Genomic DNA, 19380 nt, shown 5'->3' with positions numbered 1-19380 from the left:
AGAGGGGGAAGCAGAGTAAGGAGAGAGGGAGGGAGAACACCATTCTAAAACGGGGCTTTAATGAATAATATCATACTTATCTCTCTGGAAGCCCCATCAAATACCTTGGTCATAGAACCAGAGAGTTCCAGAATTAAAGGTCACTCTTTAAAACTATCCCATCCTCTTTGTCTGCTCTGGAATTCGATCTGCTGAGCTGACTGCATTGCTGAATTTAAGGCCAAGACTGAGACCCATGAGAAGGCTCAGGCGAGAAAGGCATTTGACACCAATCCAATCACCAGACCCCAAATGGTGGAAGGAGAGAAACAACACCCCCAAACTTTCCTCTGACTGCTCCATACAAACATGTGAGCACACACAAACATACACACATTCACACACACATGCACATACACACACACACACACACACACACACACACACACACACACACGCACACATAGGGTGAAGTTTACATAGATGGGTGGGTAGGTTGGAAAGATGTGGGAGGAGTTGGGGGAGGGTAAAACATGATCAGTGTATATATTTAATGAAACAAATTTCATTAAAAATTTTAAACCAAAAATAAAACAAAAGAAGCAACAAAGGCCAGAGAAAAAGAGAGCTCAGGGGTTAAGTATTTATTTCGCTGTTGCAGAGGACCTGAGTTTGGCTCCCAGGACCCACAGCAGTATCCATCTATAACTCCAGCTCCAGGAGACCCATTACCCTCCTCTGGTCTTCACAGCTGCCTTCAGTCGTGTGCATACACCTCCACACAGACACGCAATTGAAATAAAATGAAATGTTTTTTATAATAAAAAGGAAAGAACTTAACAACAAATGCTGTTCGGGATGGATACAGAAGGAAATCCTTATACACTGCTGATGAGAAGGTAAACTGCTCCAGGCTCTGTGAAAATCAATGCGGAGATGATTTGCTGTATGACCCAACTCTACCACTTCAGGGTATTTACCCACAGACTCTAAGTCAACATAACACAGAGCTGCACATCAGTGGGGTTTGCAGCATTGTTCACAATCGCCACAACTGACAGAGCTGGACAAGGAAAACATGGCAAGTAGAAACAATGGAATGTTTTTCAGCCACCAAGAGAAACAAAGTTATGTCATTCACAAGAAAACGGAAACAACTGGAAATAATCACATCAAGTCAATTAAGCCAGTCACAGAGAGACAAATATATTCTTTTATTTTGTAGTCCTTGATTTTATATAGTCACATAAAACCGTGTGTGTGTGTGTGTGTGTCTGTGTTTGTGTGTGTGTCTGTGTGTGTGTCTGTGTGTGTGTCTGTGTGTCTGTGTCTGTGTCTATGTGTCTGTGTCTGTGTGTATGTATATTTTATATTATATATATATATATGTTATGTTTATATAAAACAACAACAGAAGTGAAATTGTCCACAGGAAGAAAGGGGACAAACAGGAATAAAAGGGATAAGAAAAGAGAGAGAGTGGAAGGGGTCATATATATGCTCAACATACAGTATGTGCCCATATGAAAATAAAACGTTAAATTTTTAAAATAATAATCTTAAAGCAAAAATAGTAGCTTACTTTCTGCAAGTCAATGTGCTTGTTATAAATTATGCCACTCCATCACCCTAACTCATAGAGAAAGAAGAATCAATCCTGGTTAGCAGACAGGAAGACTGAGGCTGAGAGAGAAAAAGAGACTCAAGGTAACAAAGTTGGTTGGTGTCAGAGCTAAGAGCTTGGCTGGGGTCACTTCGAAGTGACTTTCAGAGCTGTGCTTGAAAGGGAGAGGGAGGATAAGAAGGGCTCTCCCGTGCTGTTCTCATACTAACCGTAAGTACCAGATACAGGACACTTCCCAGTCAAACACCTGTGACTCGCTTAAGGAAACCAGGGAGCTTCTGCGTACCCTTGCCTGCACCTGTCTGTGAGGGAGAAGGAAATAGACTGAGCTGGGAGGCCCTGATCCAGGGGAGGGAGCATATACTCAGATGTTAATCCCATGGTCTTGCCCCTGAGAAGAATCATCACAATCTGGAAATGTGAAGTCTGACACTGTTCAGCAGACCCAATACATTTGTTAAGACTATTATGTATAAAAAATAGACACTTAACACCATGGTTTATGAAGTATTTTCCCTGAGCAGGCAGATTGCCATCTATGCTGGCTGGGTCTTTAGAAATCTGTATGTGTGTGACACTGTGACACTGAAGGAGCTATAGACAAGGTAGTACCCTTCCACTCAGCTTACCCAGCCGAACGCTGTCTCCTTATAGCCAAATAGACTGCTGTATATAGTATCAACAATAAAATCCCATCACAACAGTCTTTAAAAATCACTCTTAATAAACCCAAGTCACCATCCTTTGCTCTAACTATCTAATACATCATTTCCCTAGTTTACTTAGTTCACCCATCACTGAAGCTTAACAAAGGTACCATAGTTGAAAATATAGTAAGGACACAATTGTAAGGCTATTCAAGGAGTTGACTTTTCTAAGTGTGTCTCTAGGTAACATGTCCCTCTGCGACAATACTATCATGGGAAATGATCTCAGTCTCTTGTTCTTGACATCCAGGGATAGCGAGGCTGTTCTGAGCTTTGCATTCATTCCTTTGTTGTTAATTTATTCTAGTGACCAGGTATGCACAGGCCAACCATTCTGCTCAGGGTGATCTGCTAACTCTAAAAGGAGGTAAAGAAAGGACGAGCCTTTTTCTTTTTTTTTTCTTTTTTCTTTTTTTCGGAGCTGGGGACCGAACCCAGGGCCTTCCACTTGCTAGGCAAGCGCTCTACCACTGAGCTAAATCCCCAACCCCGAGCCTTTTTCTTAATGTATAGATAGAGTCTATTTCCTTGCGAGAGGTGCACCACACCCACATCCAGAAGCCCAGGGCAGCCTGACCTAGCTATGCCAGTTGCTAGCATTGAACTTCACTGGGCGTTGGGTCATAAGTAGTGAAAGTCACCCCACTTATCCTCCGGGATGTGTCTGAGAACAAAATGGCAGGAATTGAAAGGATTTGTGCAGTCCTCGACTTACATTTTGAGTTGTTATGAAACACAAACACCCTTAAAGATTTTCCTTTCTTGTTTCATGAGCCTGATTCTGCAGGAAAACCAGGAACCTGGGCTCTGTGGAGGAAAAGCTGGTTGCTGCTGTAACAGATAAAGTCAAGGATGCCAGATAGCTCTTTACCAAGTTTTGACATCTTGAACAATCGCTGCATTTGGCACCAATGTTTCTTCTTCCAGCTCCACTCACTCTGTTAAGGACTTCATGTTCTTCCTTTGTGGGCAAACAAAAGATTCTGCATTTGGCCTTCACAGTGTGGCTCAGAGTTCAGGAGCTAATGGCAGATGGTGTCCGTTGCTGGCATCTACAAGTTAGAGTAAACTTAGATTGGAATTCTGATTAGAGCGGCCCGTTGTTTCCCTTTTAAATATTCCCAAGTCTTTATTTCCAGCTTGCATCTTAAAAATCTTCCCAGATTTTAGTGCTATTGGAATCAAATTGTCGACTCACAAAGAAACATGAGAGTCTCTAGGGAGGTCTGCTTTTAAGTTACCATTGTTCCCTGGAACAGTTTGCCCGTATTATGGTTGGCTTTGAAGAACTTCTACATAAATAGGAGATATCTATCATTACCAATGAAGTTTGGAACGAGACATACCACGAAAGCATAATCCATACTTGCTATTTTTACTCCCTCGACATGTGACTGGAAATGACGAGAACCATCCTGCCTGTCTTTTAATATTCTTCTTTAAGGAAGAGCCTTAGTAGACTATATACATTTTGCTTGTCATGTGAAAATGCCATGACCCATGAACAGTCTTCATGCCCTTACGCCCTAGCACGTCTTTAGTCTCTTATTCACATAGAGCTGACAATTGCTTTTCAAATTCTACCAGCCAGAACTCCCAGTATGATTTTATGCCAATGATTTCGGTTCCCTTCCGAATAAAAACCCACCTAGCTAGATAGATGATGCCCTTAGGTATCATGTACTGTGTGTATCTTGTTGCCAATTAGAACACTTTCTTAAAGGATTTTTTTCCTCTGTCTCTTCTTCTATATCCCTCTAACAGGCCCTTATCCTCAACTCCTATAAAATATAAATGCCCACACAATTTCTCCATTTAATTTTATCATTTTTTTCTCTTTTTTTTTTCTTTTTTTCGGAGCTGGGGACCGAACCCAGGGCCTTGCACTTGCTAGGCAAGTGCTCTACCACTGAGCTAATTCCACAACCCCATCTTTTTTTTTTTCTTAGTGCTTCTTACGTCTACCATTCAATATGTGGAGAGGACTTGGGTGTGGTTGCCAGCACCCACATGAAAGACTTCCACATTTAACTTCAGTTCCAGGTGATCTAGCACCTTCTTCTGACCCGCATGGGCTCTTCGTACACATGGTGCACTTAGATACATGCATAGAAAGCACTCATACATAAAAACAATAAAAATACATGGAGAGAGAAACCTCATAGAGCCTCACCTCTAGGAAAAGCACTATAGACAACTAAAGAATACTAAGGGTTGGGGATTTAGCTCAGTGGTAGAGCGCTTGCCTAGCAAGTGCAAGGCACAAGGCCCTGGGTTCGGTCCCCAGCTCCGAAAAAAAAAAAAAAAAAAAAAGAATACTGAAAGCAGGAGAGACGCCAACAGGGATGAGCCCTTAATTGCCATCCAATACCAAGTGGCCATCCCCGAATCATACACACATGAGCAACACTGAACTCAACAGGGGTGTATACATCTCTGTGGATATACACATGATAATGACGACTTAGAAAAAGAGGCCACGAATTTGAGAGGGAAGTGGGGCTCTGTGAGAGGCACTGGAAGGACAAAGGCGGATGGGGAAATGATTCCATTAAAATGTAATTTAAAAATAATAAATAAATCTAAAGAGAGAAAGGTGACATCTAAACTCTGACCAGGAGTTGGGAGAATCTGGTCCTACAGCTAAGACAGAGCATTTCAGAGTGAGGAACAATGAAAGCAGAGACCCTGAGAGCCCTGAGATGGCAGAGATTGCAGAGTGTGAGGTGTTTGTGGAAGTAGAGGGACAGAGAGCATTAGAGAGGTGTGAGGGTGAAGGAGCAAAGGCCGGATCCTGAAGGCTCTGTCAGGCTGGGTGTGGAATTCAGTAGGAGGGGTGGGAAGCCATTGGAGGGATACATGCACGCAGCTAGTAAATCAATATGACTTTTGAAAAAGATGCATCTGATTTCTGTTTGAAAAAAGCAGACTAAGGCTGGGGAGATGGCTCAGTGGTTAAGAGCACTGACTGCTCTTCCAGAGGTCCTGAGTTCAATTCCCAGCAACCACACGGTGGCTCACAACCATATGTAATGGGATCCGGTGCCCTTTTCTGGTGTGTCTGAAGATGGTGACAGAGTACTCACATACATAAAATAAATCTTAAAAAAAAAGACTAGAGAATTATGGAAGCAGAAATACTCATTAGGAAACCATTAATTAGGGTGGGTAAAAAATCCAAGAGTATTTGTCATGTACAGATGACATTCAAATTTCTTAGACAAATTTTTTTGTTGACTTGGTTTTGATTGACAGGTTCTGGGTACTGGTTCCCCGGACAGCATCATTTGAACGATCTCACTATTTACTCCCCATCGAAATTTATTTTTTGTGCTTCAGGAAATGCAAAGTCGTGTGCCCTCCCCAGCTAGTAGTCAGAAACTCTGGAGCCTGAGCTCAGGAAGTCTCCTGTAGTGTGCTCTGCCAATGATAGCATTCGAAGACCCATTACTGTCAGTCAGTGTTTCTGGAGATGTCAGAACTCCCTGGAGTTCCTCACACATTTCTGGGTCCCATCATAGACGTTCTTCAGACAGACGGACAGAGGGTGTCGGGGTAGGAAGAGAACATCAAGAACATGTGTATAGGAGATCCTCAGGTGATGAAGAATCTGCTTAGCTTCAGTCACATTGTGATGACTCCCAGCTAGGGCATATTTAAATGCCACCTCCACTTACTGTCCTCTCAGTACTCTGAAATTCAGTGTGTTCAGAACCAGAATAACCCATAACCACATCACTAGGAAGCCCTTTCTTCTGCCTGGCCTGCTTTTGACCAGCAATGGCATTAGCTAAAAGTCTCTGAGGCCCACTTTGCCACCTGGGAGAGGAGAAAATTGGTGTCTTCTGAAAATTACAATAATTAAATAGCTCCATAAATGCCTAGCATTTATGAATTGCTTAGTTAAAAGAAAATGAAAGGTAGCTCCTGTGTTTATGTCCACAACACATTATACAACAGCTTACTGAAAGGACTCCACATTTCTGAATTTCCATCCTGTTTGTAATACAAAGGAAAAATTCTTGGATTACTTCTACTCTGGCTACACAATAGCTAACCATCTCAGAATCATCGTGCCAAAAAGGAAGTAACTGTAGTCAGTTATATTTAGAAACATGATCAATTATCTTGATTGATTGATTGACTGACTGATGATAAATATCTTTGAGTTTCCCAGTTCTGTGCGAGCAATATGATTCCTTGACCACATATCAAAGGGCAGAAAATGAAGCTTCATGGGCAGTACTGGATGGAATGTATCTGTGGATTGGGAGCAGTACTGGATGGAATGTATCTGTGGATTGGGAGCAGTACTGGATAGAATGTATCTGTGGATTGGGAGCAGTACTGGATAGAATGTATCTGTGGATTGAGGACACTAAGGCAGATTTCACAGAGGTCTTTATGCTCATTAAAGATCCCAGTCCAGAGATATTAGGCTTCAACAATTCTTAGCCTATGAACCCTTTGGAAATCTTTTGGCTGGTTCTGACCAAGTTAATGTCCTTAGCTAACTGAGCTGATGGACTGGTTGTCACAGCTTTTCAGCACAGTGATGTATTCAGACATACTAGGGAAGGCGTGCTGTTCTTTCCGGTGGTAAATCAGTTGACACGGTGTTGTCATCCTTATAAGTAAGATGGCTGCGTTGCCCACAGCAAATGTGACCAAAGGTGCACCCAGAAGCACCTGCAGAAATCTCACACTTAAATGATACATTGAGAGTAATTACTCAGGTAAGTTATAGCCAGAAGAAGACAAATAAAAGCAGAAGCAGTAAAGAACCCCTCCCTTCAGTAGAAAAGAAATCAGAAAGAAGGAAGGGCACCATAATACTGGAGATATTACATGCCACTCAGATCTTCAGGATGGGAACACTACTTAATCCTGATGTCAGCGCTCTTCAAATTTCTAGAGCAAAGTAGCATTTATTCATAAGGTTCTATGCCCGGTAGGTCTCACAGGCTTTTAAAACTTGGAAAACTAATTTCTGTGGACTGGGAAAAATTTCTTAGTCTTCCTATTGAATTGTAAGGTTTGTCATAGTCGGGTCCCTCCTGCTCTGATTGCTTGAGTGGCCTGGCTGGTGTACATTCCATATCCCGCAGAAAACACCAGAATATAATAGGTCTACATCAAAACTTCCAAGCCAAGCAGGACTACCTCCCGAGAGAGAACCTTCCTTGAAAAGACCCTTGTGGAAGAATTACCATTTTCTTCTCCTTTTTTGCTCCTTAGTTAGGGAAGTGAAGGCAGAGAAGTGATTTTCAAAGAAAAAATGTTTTCATAGCAAGTTAATGAGAAGAAAAACAACCAAAAGGGGAAAGGGAAAAAAACCTGACTAAATTAGAAGCCATGGAGTTCGTGGACGAGCCAGCCAGCCATGATCCTTGCTTAGATCTAAAAGCACAGTGTGATCTATGAGCCTATCGCTAGCAGGGGTTCCCAGCATAGGCATTTCCAAAGAGACCCAAGTAGAGAGCACTCACGGTCTAATGCCCTGTTCACCCTCAGAGCCCAGCCCGTAGGATACTCAGAACATTCCTTGTCTTTCAAGGGCAACGTACAGGGCAGGAAAAAAATCAGACTTCCCTTTTATAAAATAAAGCACGGATCGTCTGCCACCAAAAGGGTCCATATTATTTTAAATTTTCAACTTACTTTAGAAACTCAATGATATTTATACATTCTGAAAGATGTTTCAGATTATTATTACAATAGCAAATCATCTCTGTTTGGGGGAGGAGAGGTACACCAAGAGTCTCTTGCAACTTAATGTTCTTTTAGTCTTTCTGTGCAACTTAAATAAAGAAAGCAAATGTTGTTGAAATAATGCATTTCATACATGGTGCAGTGTCATTTGGGATAATTTTTCTATTATAATAAAAGATATGAAAATGTTTAAGTTCTACCTTATTTTAGAAACAGGAGTGATGAAAGAGAGGTTTTTATAAAATAGTGATGTTTTAGAAACAGAGTTTTAAAGAACAGCTTTCAGCCAAATGGCATTCGGGTCTCTAAGATTGAAATATTAGTCCAATCATCACAAGGGAAGGAAAGATTTGTGTGTGGTTCTTACTGTTTACATACTGTGTACACATTTGAAAGTCTGAGGAGGGTTCCCCTCCCCTGCAGTTTAGAGGAATTTAAGTTTTAAAGTTACTTAAGTCACCCCCCCCATGATAAAGAAATAAAAAGAGAATTATTTCCAAAAGTTGTTATTGTCAGTAGGACAGACCTGTCATTGAGCAAGCCACAGAACAGCTAATGGCACAACGTGCCGTTTGTTTTGGAGCAGACTTCCCTGATAGCAGGTCAGTGGCTCACGGAGTAGTTCTTCGTACACGCTCTGAGGTATTTGAAGTCTCTATGCAGAGAATAAGAGAAATAAATAAATAACATGAAGTAAGTTGCAGGAAACATAACCCAAAGATGGTCACCCCAATGAATTAAGCTGACTAGAATACAACTTTTTAAAAAATAGTTTTTAAAGATTTATTTTTTTAATGTGTGTGAGTACACTGTCACTGTCTTCAGACACACCAGGAGAGGGCATCGGATCCCATTGCAGATGGTTGTGAGCCACCATGTGGTTGCTGGGAATTGAACTCAGGATCTCTGTTAGACTGGTCAGTGCTCTTAATCGCTGAGCTATCTATCTCTCCAGCCCAAAAAAACCGAATTTTTTTTATTACAGTATAATTTGATCATGGTTTCCCCTACCTCATCTCCCAGATCTCAAACCTCTCCACCCAGGGCTCTGGAAACCATGAAGAAAAAGTGGTGGAAAGAGTGTGAGAACCAGAGGGGCTATGCCCTCCCACCCATCCAACTCCATGGCTTCTTCCTCTCTTCAGAAAACAAATTAATTAATTAATTAATTAATTAAATTAAATAAAAAGAAACAGACAAAAATATCAAAGCACGAAGAAGCATACACATGGACACACACGAGAGAGAGAGAGAGAGAAAGAGAGAGAGAGGCATAAAAACACAAAAGTAGAAACCCTAACAGAAAGTAAATAAACAAGTAAGATTTTTTTAAGTGCCCAAACAAAACATTATGAGACAAAACATCTCCAAAAATACCACTGAGTTCATTCTATGTAGCCATCTAAAGCTGAGAATAGAACTCCTTTAATTGTGGATTGCATACTCTATGGGAGAGAATTAATGTTTTTTTGTAAGAACTTGTCAGTTGGAGACAGTTTCTGGGTTAGGGATAGGGATTCAGGGTCAGTTTGCCTCTCAGTGCTGGGACCCCATCTGACTTAGACCTGCACTGGCTCTGTGCACGCTGCCTCAGTCTCTTCTGAGTTCTTCTGTAGGCCACCTCTACTGTGTTTAGCACATCTTGTTTCCCTGGTGTCCGCCATCCCATTGAGGACCAAGTGGTTCGGGTCTCTCACCCTCAGCACATGGTCCAGTTGTTAGTCTATGTATTTGTTCCCATCGACTGCAGGAGGAAGATTCTCTAACGCTGACTGAGTGAGACACTGACCTATGAATATAGCAGAATGTCATTAGGGGTCATTTTATTGTTCTGTTCCTTTAGCAGAATAGTAGTATTTCGTTTTCTCCTGGGTCCATGAGCTTTCTTGTATCAGGTTCTTGGCCACCTGAGCAGTGTCAGGCATGAGCTCTGTTTCATGGAGTAGAACTTAAATACAACCAGAGTGGTTGGTTACACCCATAACTTTTGTGCCACTATTGTCTAAGCACATCCTGATGGCAGGTCACCGTTGTTGATCAAAGAGTTTGTCGCTGGGTTATAATACATCATTTTTAAAAGTTTTCGTTTTGTATTTCAATGTCCCGAATTCCATCTGCCTACCTAACAGTAATACAGCAGCAGAATTTAGTAAGCACAGAGTTGAAAACTATACTCTAAATTCACAACTGAATTGCAGACTTGACTGTGAATAGAGGGAGATTCTAAATGAAGTAACAGTCGCTGATCAGTGAAACCATCTGTAGTGGCCAATCCTGAGTATCTTAATTCAATAAGTAACTCTTCAATGTCATGTACAACTCCTTAAATAGAATATGCGTACTCTTATTCAGAATTTTGTATTGTACTTTGTGTCACTAATCAAATTCAGGAGGACAGTGCATAATACACTCATGACTACAGAAAGTTGTTTTTTCCTTTTTAACCAAATACACTGCACCTTGACTCTAGTGGCATGCTCACAGTGACAGTGTAGATTGTTTTTTCTTCTACACCAGGCTCTGTCACCTCCACTCTTTCTCTAGTATCCACTAAACCAGATTTCCTGTCTGCTTACTCTAAGTGTGTTTGCTCTTGACCCTTTAAGATATCCCTATAAGAAGGATCCATTCAAAATACAGGTTTGTTCATATCATTCTCTGACTCATGCAGACCATATGAGGTCCTCCAAAGCCATTTAAGCACCAGCCCTGGACAGCTTCTGGCTCCCTTGCATTCTCCTCCTTAGCCATACCCCATACTCAACCTGTAGAAGCATCTAGACCACACCACGTGTACGCCACTATACTCTGCCCTTCACAGTATGGCCCAGACCTCTGTTGAAATGTCCTCACAGCAGAAAGGCTCCACCAAACCTTTATATCCAAAATAATCACCCTCCACAACCACAGCCCTCAGTTCCCTACCTCTTTACCTTTGTTAATTCTTCTCTTGGAGAAATGTTCCTGTTCCGCTGTCTGCTGACCTTTGAGCCCAATGGCAACCCCCTGGCATTAGAATGTAAACTCAATGAGTCCAGAGGTTGGAGGGTCTTATGAATCTCATATTCACTACCGTGCCACCTGCACATGGGGCTCAACAAAATGCTTGCTGGATACAAATTAGTATGAACTCCAAATGGCTGTTAGGAGCACAGAAGCCGGCAACGCTGTGATAGCTCAGGTGTGCCAACCGCAGGTTACCAGTACAAAGATAAAGGACAGCAGAAGCCAAGACAGCGAGTGTGGACGACTGGAACAGCTTTGTAAACAGGATTCCTTGAGGCCAGCGTTCGGGCAGGTGTGATACTTCCTTGCCAACTAAATAAGCCTTCAATCATCCACTTGTTTGCAGAAGATAACCCGGGTTTATATCGATCCAGTTATTCATCCAAAAGAGTCCGCAAGGCTGTGGGACAGTTTGGATCCACAACTCCATGTTACCTGGGGACCCAAGTCACTTAGTTTCTTTTGGGGGAGAGTGCATTCATGGGGTGGAGGTGGGGGGGGGGGGACACATCCGTACCACTGTTTGCATGTGGCACTCAGGGAACAACCTCTGGTGTCCTATTGTTTAAGTTGGAGTCTCTTTATTATTTAGTAGTTAAGTAAGCCAAGCTTCAGGGATTCTCTTGTCTCTGTCCCCTCAACTACTGCTGGAGCACTGGCATTGCGGGCGAGCGTTCCTGCACTTGGCTTCAAGTTGCTTCCGGGGATCCGATTTAGGTCCTCACACTTGCATGTCGAACGTTTCACCCACGGAGCCCTCTCCATTCTTCTGATCTCACCTTTGATGGGATATTCTGCAAATCAGAACCAGTGGTGGTGTTTCAGCAGCCACCTCTGCAGGAAAGACAAGATCGAGGAAGTCGGGAATGAGCAACCTCTTTTTAGAAGGTGGTGGTGAAGCTGCATGTAGCAATTTTATGTAGTCTGATCTTGCTGTGTAACCACAGGAAGATGGCAGGAATGAGGGGGACGGCTACAAAATGAGGCTCTAGATGTGCGTCCATGTGCTTTTGTAAACACTTAACCCTGTGCAGGGGAAATCACCCCTAAAGAAGAGTGGTCCATACTAGGGGACATTGTGGTCTTTAACTGTTAGCTAAACGCTATTTGGGCAATTCGCCATGCCTCCAGCTCTACTTGGGAGCACTAGACTAGGTACAAAAGACAAACCCTGGGTTATGTGTTATACGCAGAATATAAAGCACAGACCCTATGACCCACCATCCAGGGAGAAACTGCTACCAACGGAGTTTAGGGTATAGACACTAGACATCTCAGAAATGAGGTTGCTTTGAAAGAAGACAGCAGAAAAAGACAACTCTAGGCCAGTGGTTCTCAGCCCTTTGGGGGTCAAATGTTCCTTTCACAAAGTCACATAGCAAACATCCTGCATATCAGATATTTACATTATAATTCATAAAGTAGCAGACTTATAGTTTTGAAGTAGCAACAAAAATAATTTTATGGCTGGGGTCACCACAGCATGGAATTGTGTTCAAGGGTCACAGCATTAGGAAGGTTGAGAACCACTGATCTAGATGAAGCAAAGAGATGGCTAGCCTCATGGGCTAGTTCAGCTTCAGCATCAAGGGATTTGTGGAAGAAGCTGAGGACATATTTTTTTCTAGGTATAAAAACTGACAAGAATTCTTTAAAGAATTCACTAATCCAACCAGAAGCGACCATACCAACATCATCAATGAACATGGAGTGACTGGGAGTAGGGAGAGAATGAACTGAAGTGCAGGGCAAAAGACCACAAGGTTTCTCATAAAGCAGATTTATGGGGAAATTTTAAGCCCTCTGGAATCACTTTGGTCAAATATTAAGTGGAATTACATACGATTAACTCATAATTTCTGAAGACCTGCCATGGTGAAATTAGTGGATCCCAACTTTTTGTTCACTGCATGCATATACATACACACACACACACACACACACACACACACACACACACACAAATATTTCTTCCTTAGTCCTTTTTCATTAATAAATTTGGTACAAAGTAATCATCCAAACCATTCTCGTTTTTGTTTTTTTGTTTTTTAATTAACTTGAGTATTTCTTATATACATTTCGAGTGTTATTCCCTTTCCCAGTTTCCGGGCAAACATCCCCCTCCCCCCTCCCCTTCCTTATGGGTGTTCCCCTCCCCACCCTCCCCCCATTGCTGCCCTCCCCCCCATAGTCTAGTTCACTGGGGGTTCAGTCTTAGCAGGACCCAGGGCTTCCCCTTCCACTGGTGCTCTTACTAGGATATTGAATGCTACCTATGAGGTCAGAGTCCAGGGTCAGTCCATGTATAGTCTTTGGGTAGTGGCTTAGTCCCTGGAAGCTCTGGTTGCTTGGCATTGTTGTTCATATGGGGTCTCGAGCCCCTTCAAGCTCTTCCAGTTCTTTCTCTGATTCCTTCAACGGGGGTCCTATTCTCAGTTCAGTGGTTTGCTGCTGGCATTCGCCTCTGTGTTTGCTGTATTCTGGCTGTGTCTCTCAGGAGCGATCTACATCCGGCTCCTGTCGGCCTGCACTTCTTTGCTTCATCCATCTTGTCTAATTGGGTGGCTGTATATGTATGGGCCACATGTGGGGCAGGCTCTGAATGGGTGTTCCTTCAGTCTCATTCTCGTTTTTTTATTCTGGATTTTAATTATTAATTTTATAATGAAATTCTACGTGTTTTTTCTGTTTGAAAAGCACTTTCTTGGCCCATGAGGTACATGGAAAGCACACAATTCAAGCTCTCCAAGTCTCCCAGATTACACCCCTCACAGGGAGAAAGCCAGCACAAAATTCCACAAGTCAAATAGTGCCATCATGGGTCTGGAAGGGCCTGAGGAGTCTGTCATCTTGCCTAAATGTTTCATGTTGTGAGTGATACAAAGAAGCAGAGGAATTTCTACGGACTTCACAGTTCAAGGCAAATAGTGCATGCACAAGAAATATAGGCAAAGTTTCTTTGAAAAGCCCAGACCCCTTGTTATAAATTCCTTCTGAAAACCAGGATTACAGATACTGTGGTGTAGTAATTTGAATTGGACAAATGCTTGCTGGTGCTATCGTTTTGTTGGTTTTGACTTTGGGACAGGGTCTTGTTTAAAGGACAGGCAGGCCTCAAACTTGAGATCTTACTGCCTCTGCCTTCAGAAAACTAATATCACATGCCTAAACCATCACACCTGGCTTCAAATGCTCTGTGGGGTGTGTGTGCGTGTGTGTGTGTGTGTGTGTGTGCACGTGTGTGTGCACGTGTGTGTGCATGTGTGTGCATGTGTGTGTGCATGTGTGTGTGCACGTGTGTGTGTGTGCGTGCGTGTGTGTGTGTGCGTGCGTGCGTGCGTGCGTGCGTGCGTGTGTGTGTGTGTGTGTGTGTGTGTGTGTGTGTGTGTGTGTGACATGTGTGCAGGTGCTAGAGGAGACCAGAAGATCACGGCAAATCTCTTGTAGCTGGTAGTAAAGGCAGTTTTGAGGTACTTCATGTTGGGGCTGGGTTGAACTCAGATCCTCTAGAAGAACAACTGACTTAACCTCTGCTCAATCTCTCCAACCCCACGAGTACTTTTAATACAAATGCTATTTAGTTCTATTCATAAGGTAATTCCATTATCTCTTTAAATATCCATGTGTGGCTGAGTGTCAGCCGTGTGGACTAACAAGTGGGTAAATATTCAAAGTTGTACAGTGTCTGGTTTATTTCAGTCACAACACTAGTTCTCCATGACTGGATTCTCTCTCTTTGCATGTAATATCAAGAAGATGTACTTGAGACCATCGGGCCCTTCAGAAAAAAAAGTGTAGGACCTACAGGCATGCCGGCCCTAGCCGGATGTGATGAGATTCTCAGCAGATTCTGAGCTCTTCTGCCTCCTATTAGTCTAGGGTTTCCTGCTTGATGGTACTGCCAAACATCTTGGGCTATGGCTTCCATGTGGCTGCTAAATTAGCAAAGAACCAAGCATTGGAGCTACATACATCATTGGCTGTTTCACATATTTTCTCAATTGAACTATTGTAAAGACAACTTTTCAAATGTTACTAGGAGAAAATATCAAAACTTGGGCTGGAGAGATGGTTCAGTGGTTAAGAGCACTGACTGCTCTCCCAGAGGTCCTGAGTTCAAATCCCAGCAACCACATGGTGGCTCACAACCATCTGTAATGGGATCTGATGCCCTCTTCTGGTGGGTGTGTCTGAAGACAGCTACAGTGTACTTATATATAATAAATGAATAAGTCTTTTTTAAAGAAGTCAAAACTTGCCATTAAGTCATCTGTGTTAGCTCATCCTAATCAAAGCTCTGTTTCCAATTTCAGGTCTTATTCAATTAAAGTGTGTTAAATTAAGCTTCTCTATCTTGTGGTTTAGGAACAAACCGGCTGTGATAATACACGTACTCATTTTACAATAATAAAAACATGAGTATATCCTGGCCTATTTACAGTGAAAATATTCTTGTTTGTTTCCTATTATAAATGGAGGTTGTAAAACTTACGTAAGTCACATTTTAGCATAAATTTGTTTCAAATTATTATGAAGTTAGTTTTTATTTAAAAACTTAAAGGCAGGAATAGGTACATATGCTAGATGTTAATTGAATTATTGTAAAATAATTTGTTTCATTCTTTTCTTAGGTACCTCTTTGCCAATATGTTCCAGGGGAATTTAAAGTGTTAACAAAATTTTAAAGTACAAGATTCTCTACAATTGCCTGTGTGGTTTGAACATAGTTGTATTGCATTTTTTTTTAACAATGAAATGATTTGCACTTGAAGAAAACTGTGCTGACTCTGTCTCTCTCCCTCTTTCCCTCTTTCCCTCTCTCTCTCCTCACAGGCGTCTTGCTGGAAATGCTTTGACACACATTCCCAAGGGAGCATTCGCAGGCCTTCACAGTCTCAAAGTTCTGTAAGTAAACCCAGTGTTGTCACTTGAAGACAGTACTGATTTGCATGTCACATGACTGCTAATTAATGTGCAAATATCAGGTGCAATTTGGACCTTTGAGTCCCTCTCTGCCTTCGCCGATGTCATAAAACCATTGACTATAATCCATGTGTGACAGTTATGTCTAAAGTTGCTTGTCTAGGACCACTATAGAGCAAAAAGGCAAACACCTTCTTACCAAATGCCATTTTTGCCTCGGGTGTTGCCGTACAGCGTTGCTCACACCAGTCTTTTGGATAAGTACTATGTTGTATTTATATCAATTAATTATTTGAAACTGTCTGTTGGCTGTAATATATTTTCCAGGTGGTTTGGTTTTCAAATGAAATTTTATTGTCTCCCAAAAATAAATGGAAAATAAAAATAAAGTTGCTTGCCTCCAAATAACCACCTTACCTATTCACACATGCAAGAACGTCTGTCTTTCTCCATGTCACGCAGTTGAGGAGCATGTCCTTAAAGACTCTGGTCACTGTGGTATGAATGTAATGAGATCGCAGCTTGAAATTTCCTTGAAATTTGTTTCCTTAGGATATGCCAAGTAAGGGCCCAGTCAAACACACTAAGTTTGGGTGCATACGTAGACCACTTGGTATATGACCTAGCAAAGTGGACAGCCGCTTATTAAGAAATGGTGGATTGGGGATGTAGCTCGGTGGTACATTTACCAACTGTACCAAACCCCTGGGTCCTATCCAGGGGAGAGAATTAGGAAGCAGAGAAACTTTTAAATATGTTTCAACATACATTTTCTTCACATTCATTGTCCAACTTCCAGGTTTGTTGTGATAAAATTCAGTACTATTGAATACTATCTTAGTTTGGATTTTCTTTTTTTTATTAACTTGAGTATTTCTTATATACATTTCGAGTGTTATTCCCTTTCCCGGTTTCCGGGCAAACATCCCCCTCCCCCCTCCCCTTCCTTATGGGTGTTCCCCTCCCAACCCTCCCCCCATTGCCGCCCTCCCCCCATAGACTAGTTCACTGTGGGTTCAGTCTTAGCAGGACCCAGGGCTTCCCCTTCCACTGGTGCTCTTACTAGGATATTCATTGCTACCTATGGGGTCAGAGTCCAGGGTCAGTCCATGTATAGTCTTTAGGTAGTGGCTTAGTCCCTGGAAGCTCTGGTTGCTTGGCATTGTTGTACTTTTGGGGTCTCGAGCCCCTTCAAGCTCTTCCAGTTCTTTCTCTGATTCCTTCAATAGGGGTCCTATTCTCAGTTCAGTGGTTTGCTGCTGGCATTCGCCTCTATATTTGCTGTATTCTGGCTGTGTCTCTCAGGAGCGATCTACATCCGGCTCCTGTCGGTCTGCACTTCTTTGCTTCATCCATCTTGTCTAATTGGGTGGCTGTATATGTATGGGCCACATGTGGGGCAGGCTCTGAATGGGTGTTCCTTCAGTCTCTGTTTTAATCTTTGCCTCTCCCTTCCCTGCCAAGGGTATTCTTTTTCCTCATTTAAAGAAGGAGTGAAGCATTCACATTTTGATCATCCGTCTTGAGTTTCGTTTGTTCTAGGGATCTAGGGTAATTCAAGCATTTGGGCTAATAGCCACTTATCAATGAGTGCATACCATGTATGTCTTTCTGTGATTGGGTTAGCTCACTCAGGATGATATTTTCCAGTTCCAACCATTTGCCTACGAATTTCATAAACTCGTTGTTTTTGATAGCTGAGTAATATTCCATTGTGTAGATGTACCACATTTTTTGTATCCATTCCTCTGTTGAAGGGCATCTGGGTTCTTTCCAGCTTCTGGCTATTATAAATAAGGCTGCGATGAACATAGTGGAGCACGTGTCTCTTTTATATGTTGAGGCATCTTTTGGGTATATGCCCAAGAGAGGTATAGCTGGATCCTCAGGCAGTTCAATGTCCAATTTTCTGAGGAACCTCCAGACTGATTTCCAGAATGGTTTTACCAGTCTGCAATCCCACCAACAATGGAGGAGTGTTCCTCTTTCTCCACATCCTCGCCAGCATCTGCTGTCACCTGAGTTTTTGATCTTAGCCAATCGCACTGGTGTGAGGTGAAATCTCAGGGTTGTTTTGATTTGCATTTCCCTTATGACTAAAGATGTTGAACATTTCTTTAGGTGTTTCTCAGCCATTCGGCATTCCTCAGCTGTGAATTCTTTGTTTAGCTCTGAACCCCATTTTTTAATAGGGTTATTTGTTTCCCTGCGATCTAACTTCTTGAGTTCTTTGTATATTTTGGAAATAAGGCCTCTATCTGTTGTAGGATTGGTAAAGATCTTTTCCCAATCTGTTGGTTGCCGTTTTGTCCTAACCACAGTGTCCTTTGCCTTACAGAAGCTTTGCAGTTTTATGAGATCCCATTTGTCGATTCTTGATCTTAGAGCATAAGCCATTGGTGTTTTGTTCAGGAAATTTTTTCCAGTGCCCATGTGTTCCAGATGCTTCCCTAGTTTTTCTTCTATTAGTTTGAGTGTGTCTGGTTTGATGTGGAGGTCCTTGATCCACTTGGACTTAAGCTTTGTACAGGGTGATAAGGATGGATCGATCTGCATTCTTCTACATGTTGCCCTCCAGTTGAACCAGCACCATTTGCTGAAAATAGTATCTTTTTTCCATTGGATGGTTTTGGCTCCTTTGTCAAAAATCAAGTGACCATAGGTGTGTGGGTTCATTTCTGGGTCTTCAATTCTATTCCATTGGTCTATCTGTCTGTCTCTGTACCAATACCATGCAGTTTTTATCACTATTGCTCTGTAATACTGCTTGAGTTCAGGGATAGTGATTCCCCCTGAAGTCCTTTTATTGTTGAGGATAGCTTTAGCTATCCTGGGTTTTTTGTTATTCCAGATGAATTTGCAAATTGTTCTGTCTAACTCTTTGAAGAATTGGATTGGTATTTTGATGGGGATTGCATTGAATCTGTAGATTGCTTTTGGTAAAATGGCCATTTTTACCATATTAATCCTGCCAATCCATGAGCATGGGAGATCTTTCCATCTTCTGAGGTCTTCTTCAATTTCTTTCCTCAGTGTCTTGAAGTTCTTATTGTACAGATCTTTTACTTGCTTGGTTAAAGTCACACCGAGGTACTTTATATTATTTGGGTCTATTATGAAGGGTGTCGTTTCCCTAATTTCTTTCTCGGCTTGTTTCTCTTTTGTATAGAGGAAGGCAACTGATTTATTTGAGTTAATTTTATACCCAGCCACTTTGCTGAAGTTGTTTATCAGCTTTAGTAGTTCTCTGGTGGAACTTTTGGGATCACTTAAATATACTATCATGTCATCTGCAAATAGTGATATTTTGACCTCTTCTTTTCCGATCTGTATCCCTTTGATCTCCTTTTGTTGTCTGATTGCTCTGGCTAGAACTTCAAGAACTATATTGAATAAGTAGGGAGAGAGTGGGCAGCCTTGTCTAGTCCC

The 19380-nt window shown here is 42.0% G+C and overlaps 1 protein-coding gene across 2 annotated transcripts in view; it reads left to right on the top strand.

Annotated features, from left to right (window-relative positions):
* Lgr5 (leucine rich repeat containing G protein coupled receptor 5) overlaps window positions 1-19380 on the top strand; it is a 134818-nt gene that overhangs the window by 63360 nt on the left and 52078 nt on the right. For both annotated transcript variants that reach the window (XM_087556330.1, NM_001106784.1), the window contains exon 3: window positions 15862-15933. In XM_087556330.1, the coding sequence (XP_087412456.1) occupies window positions 15862-15933 (72 nt within the window). The remainder of the gene's footprint in view (window positions 1-15861; window positions 15934-19380) is intronic.

Source organism: Rattus norvegicus, chromosome 7 (genome assembly GCF_021556685.1).
Source record: "Rattus norvegicus strain SHRSP/BbbUtx chromosome 7, alternate assembly SHRSP_T2T, whole genome shotgun sequence".
Classification (NCBI taxonomy): Eukaryota; Metazoa; Chordata; class Mammalia; order Rodentia; family Muridae; genus Rattus; species Rattus norvegicus.
Note: the sequence above shows the minus strand (reverse complement) of the source record. Positions and strands in the feature narration are given on the sequence as shown.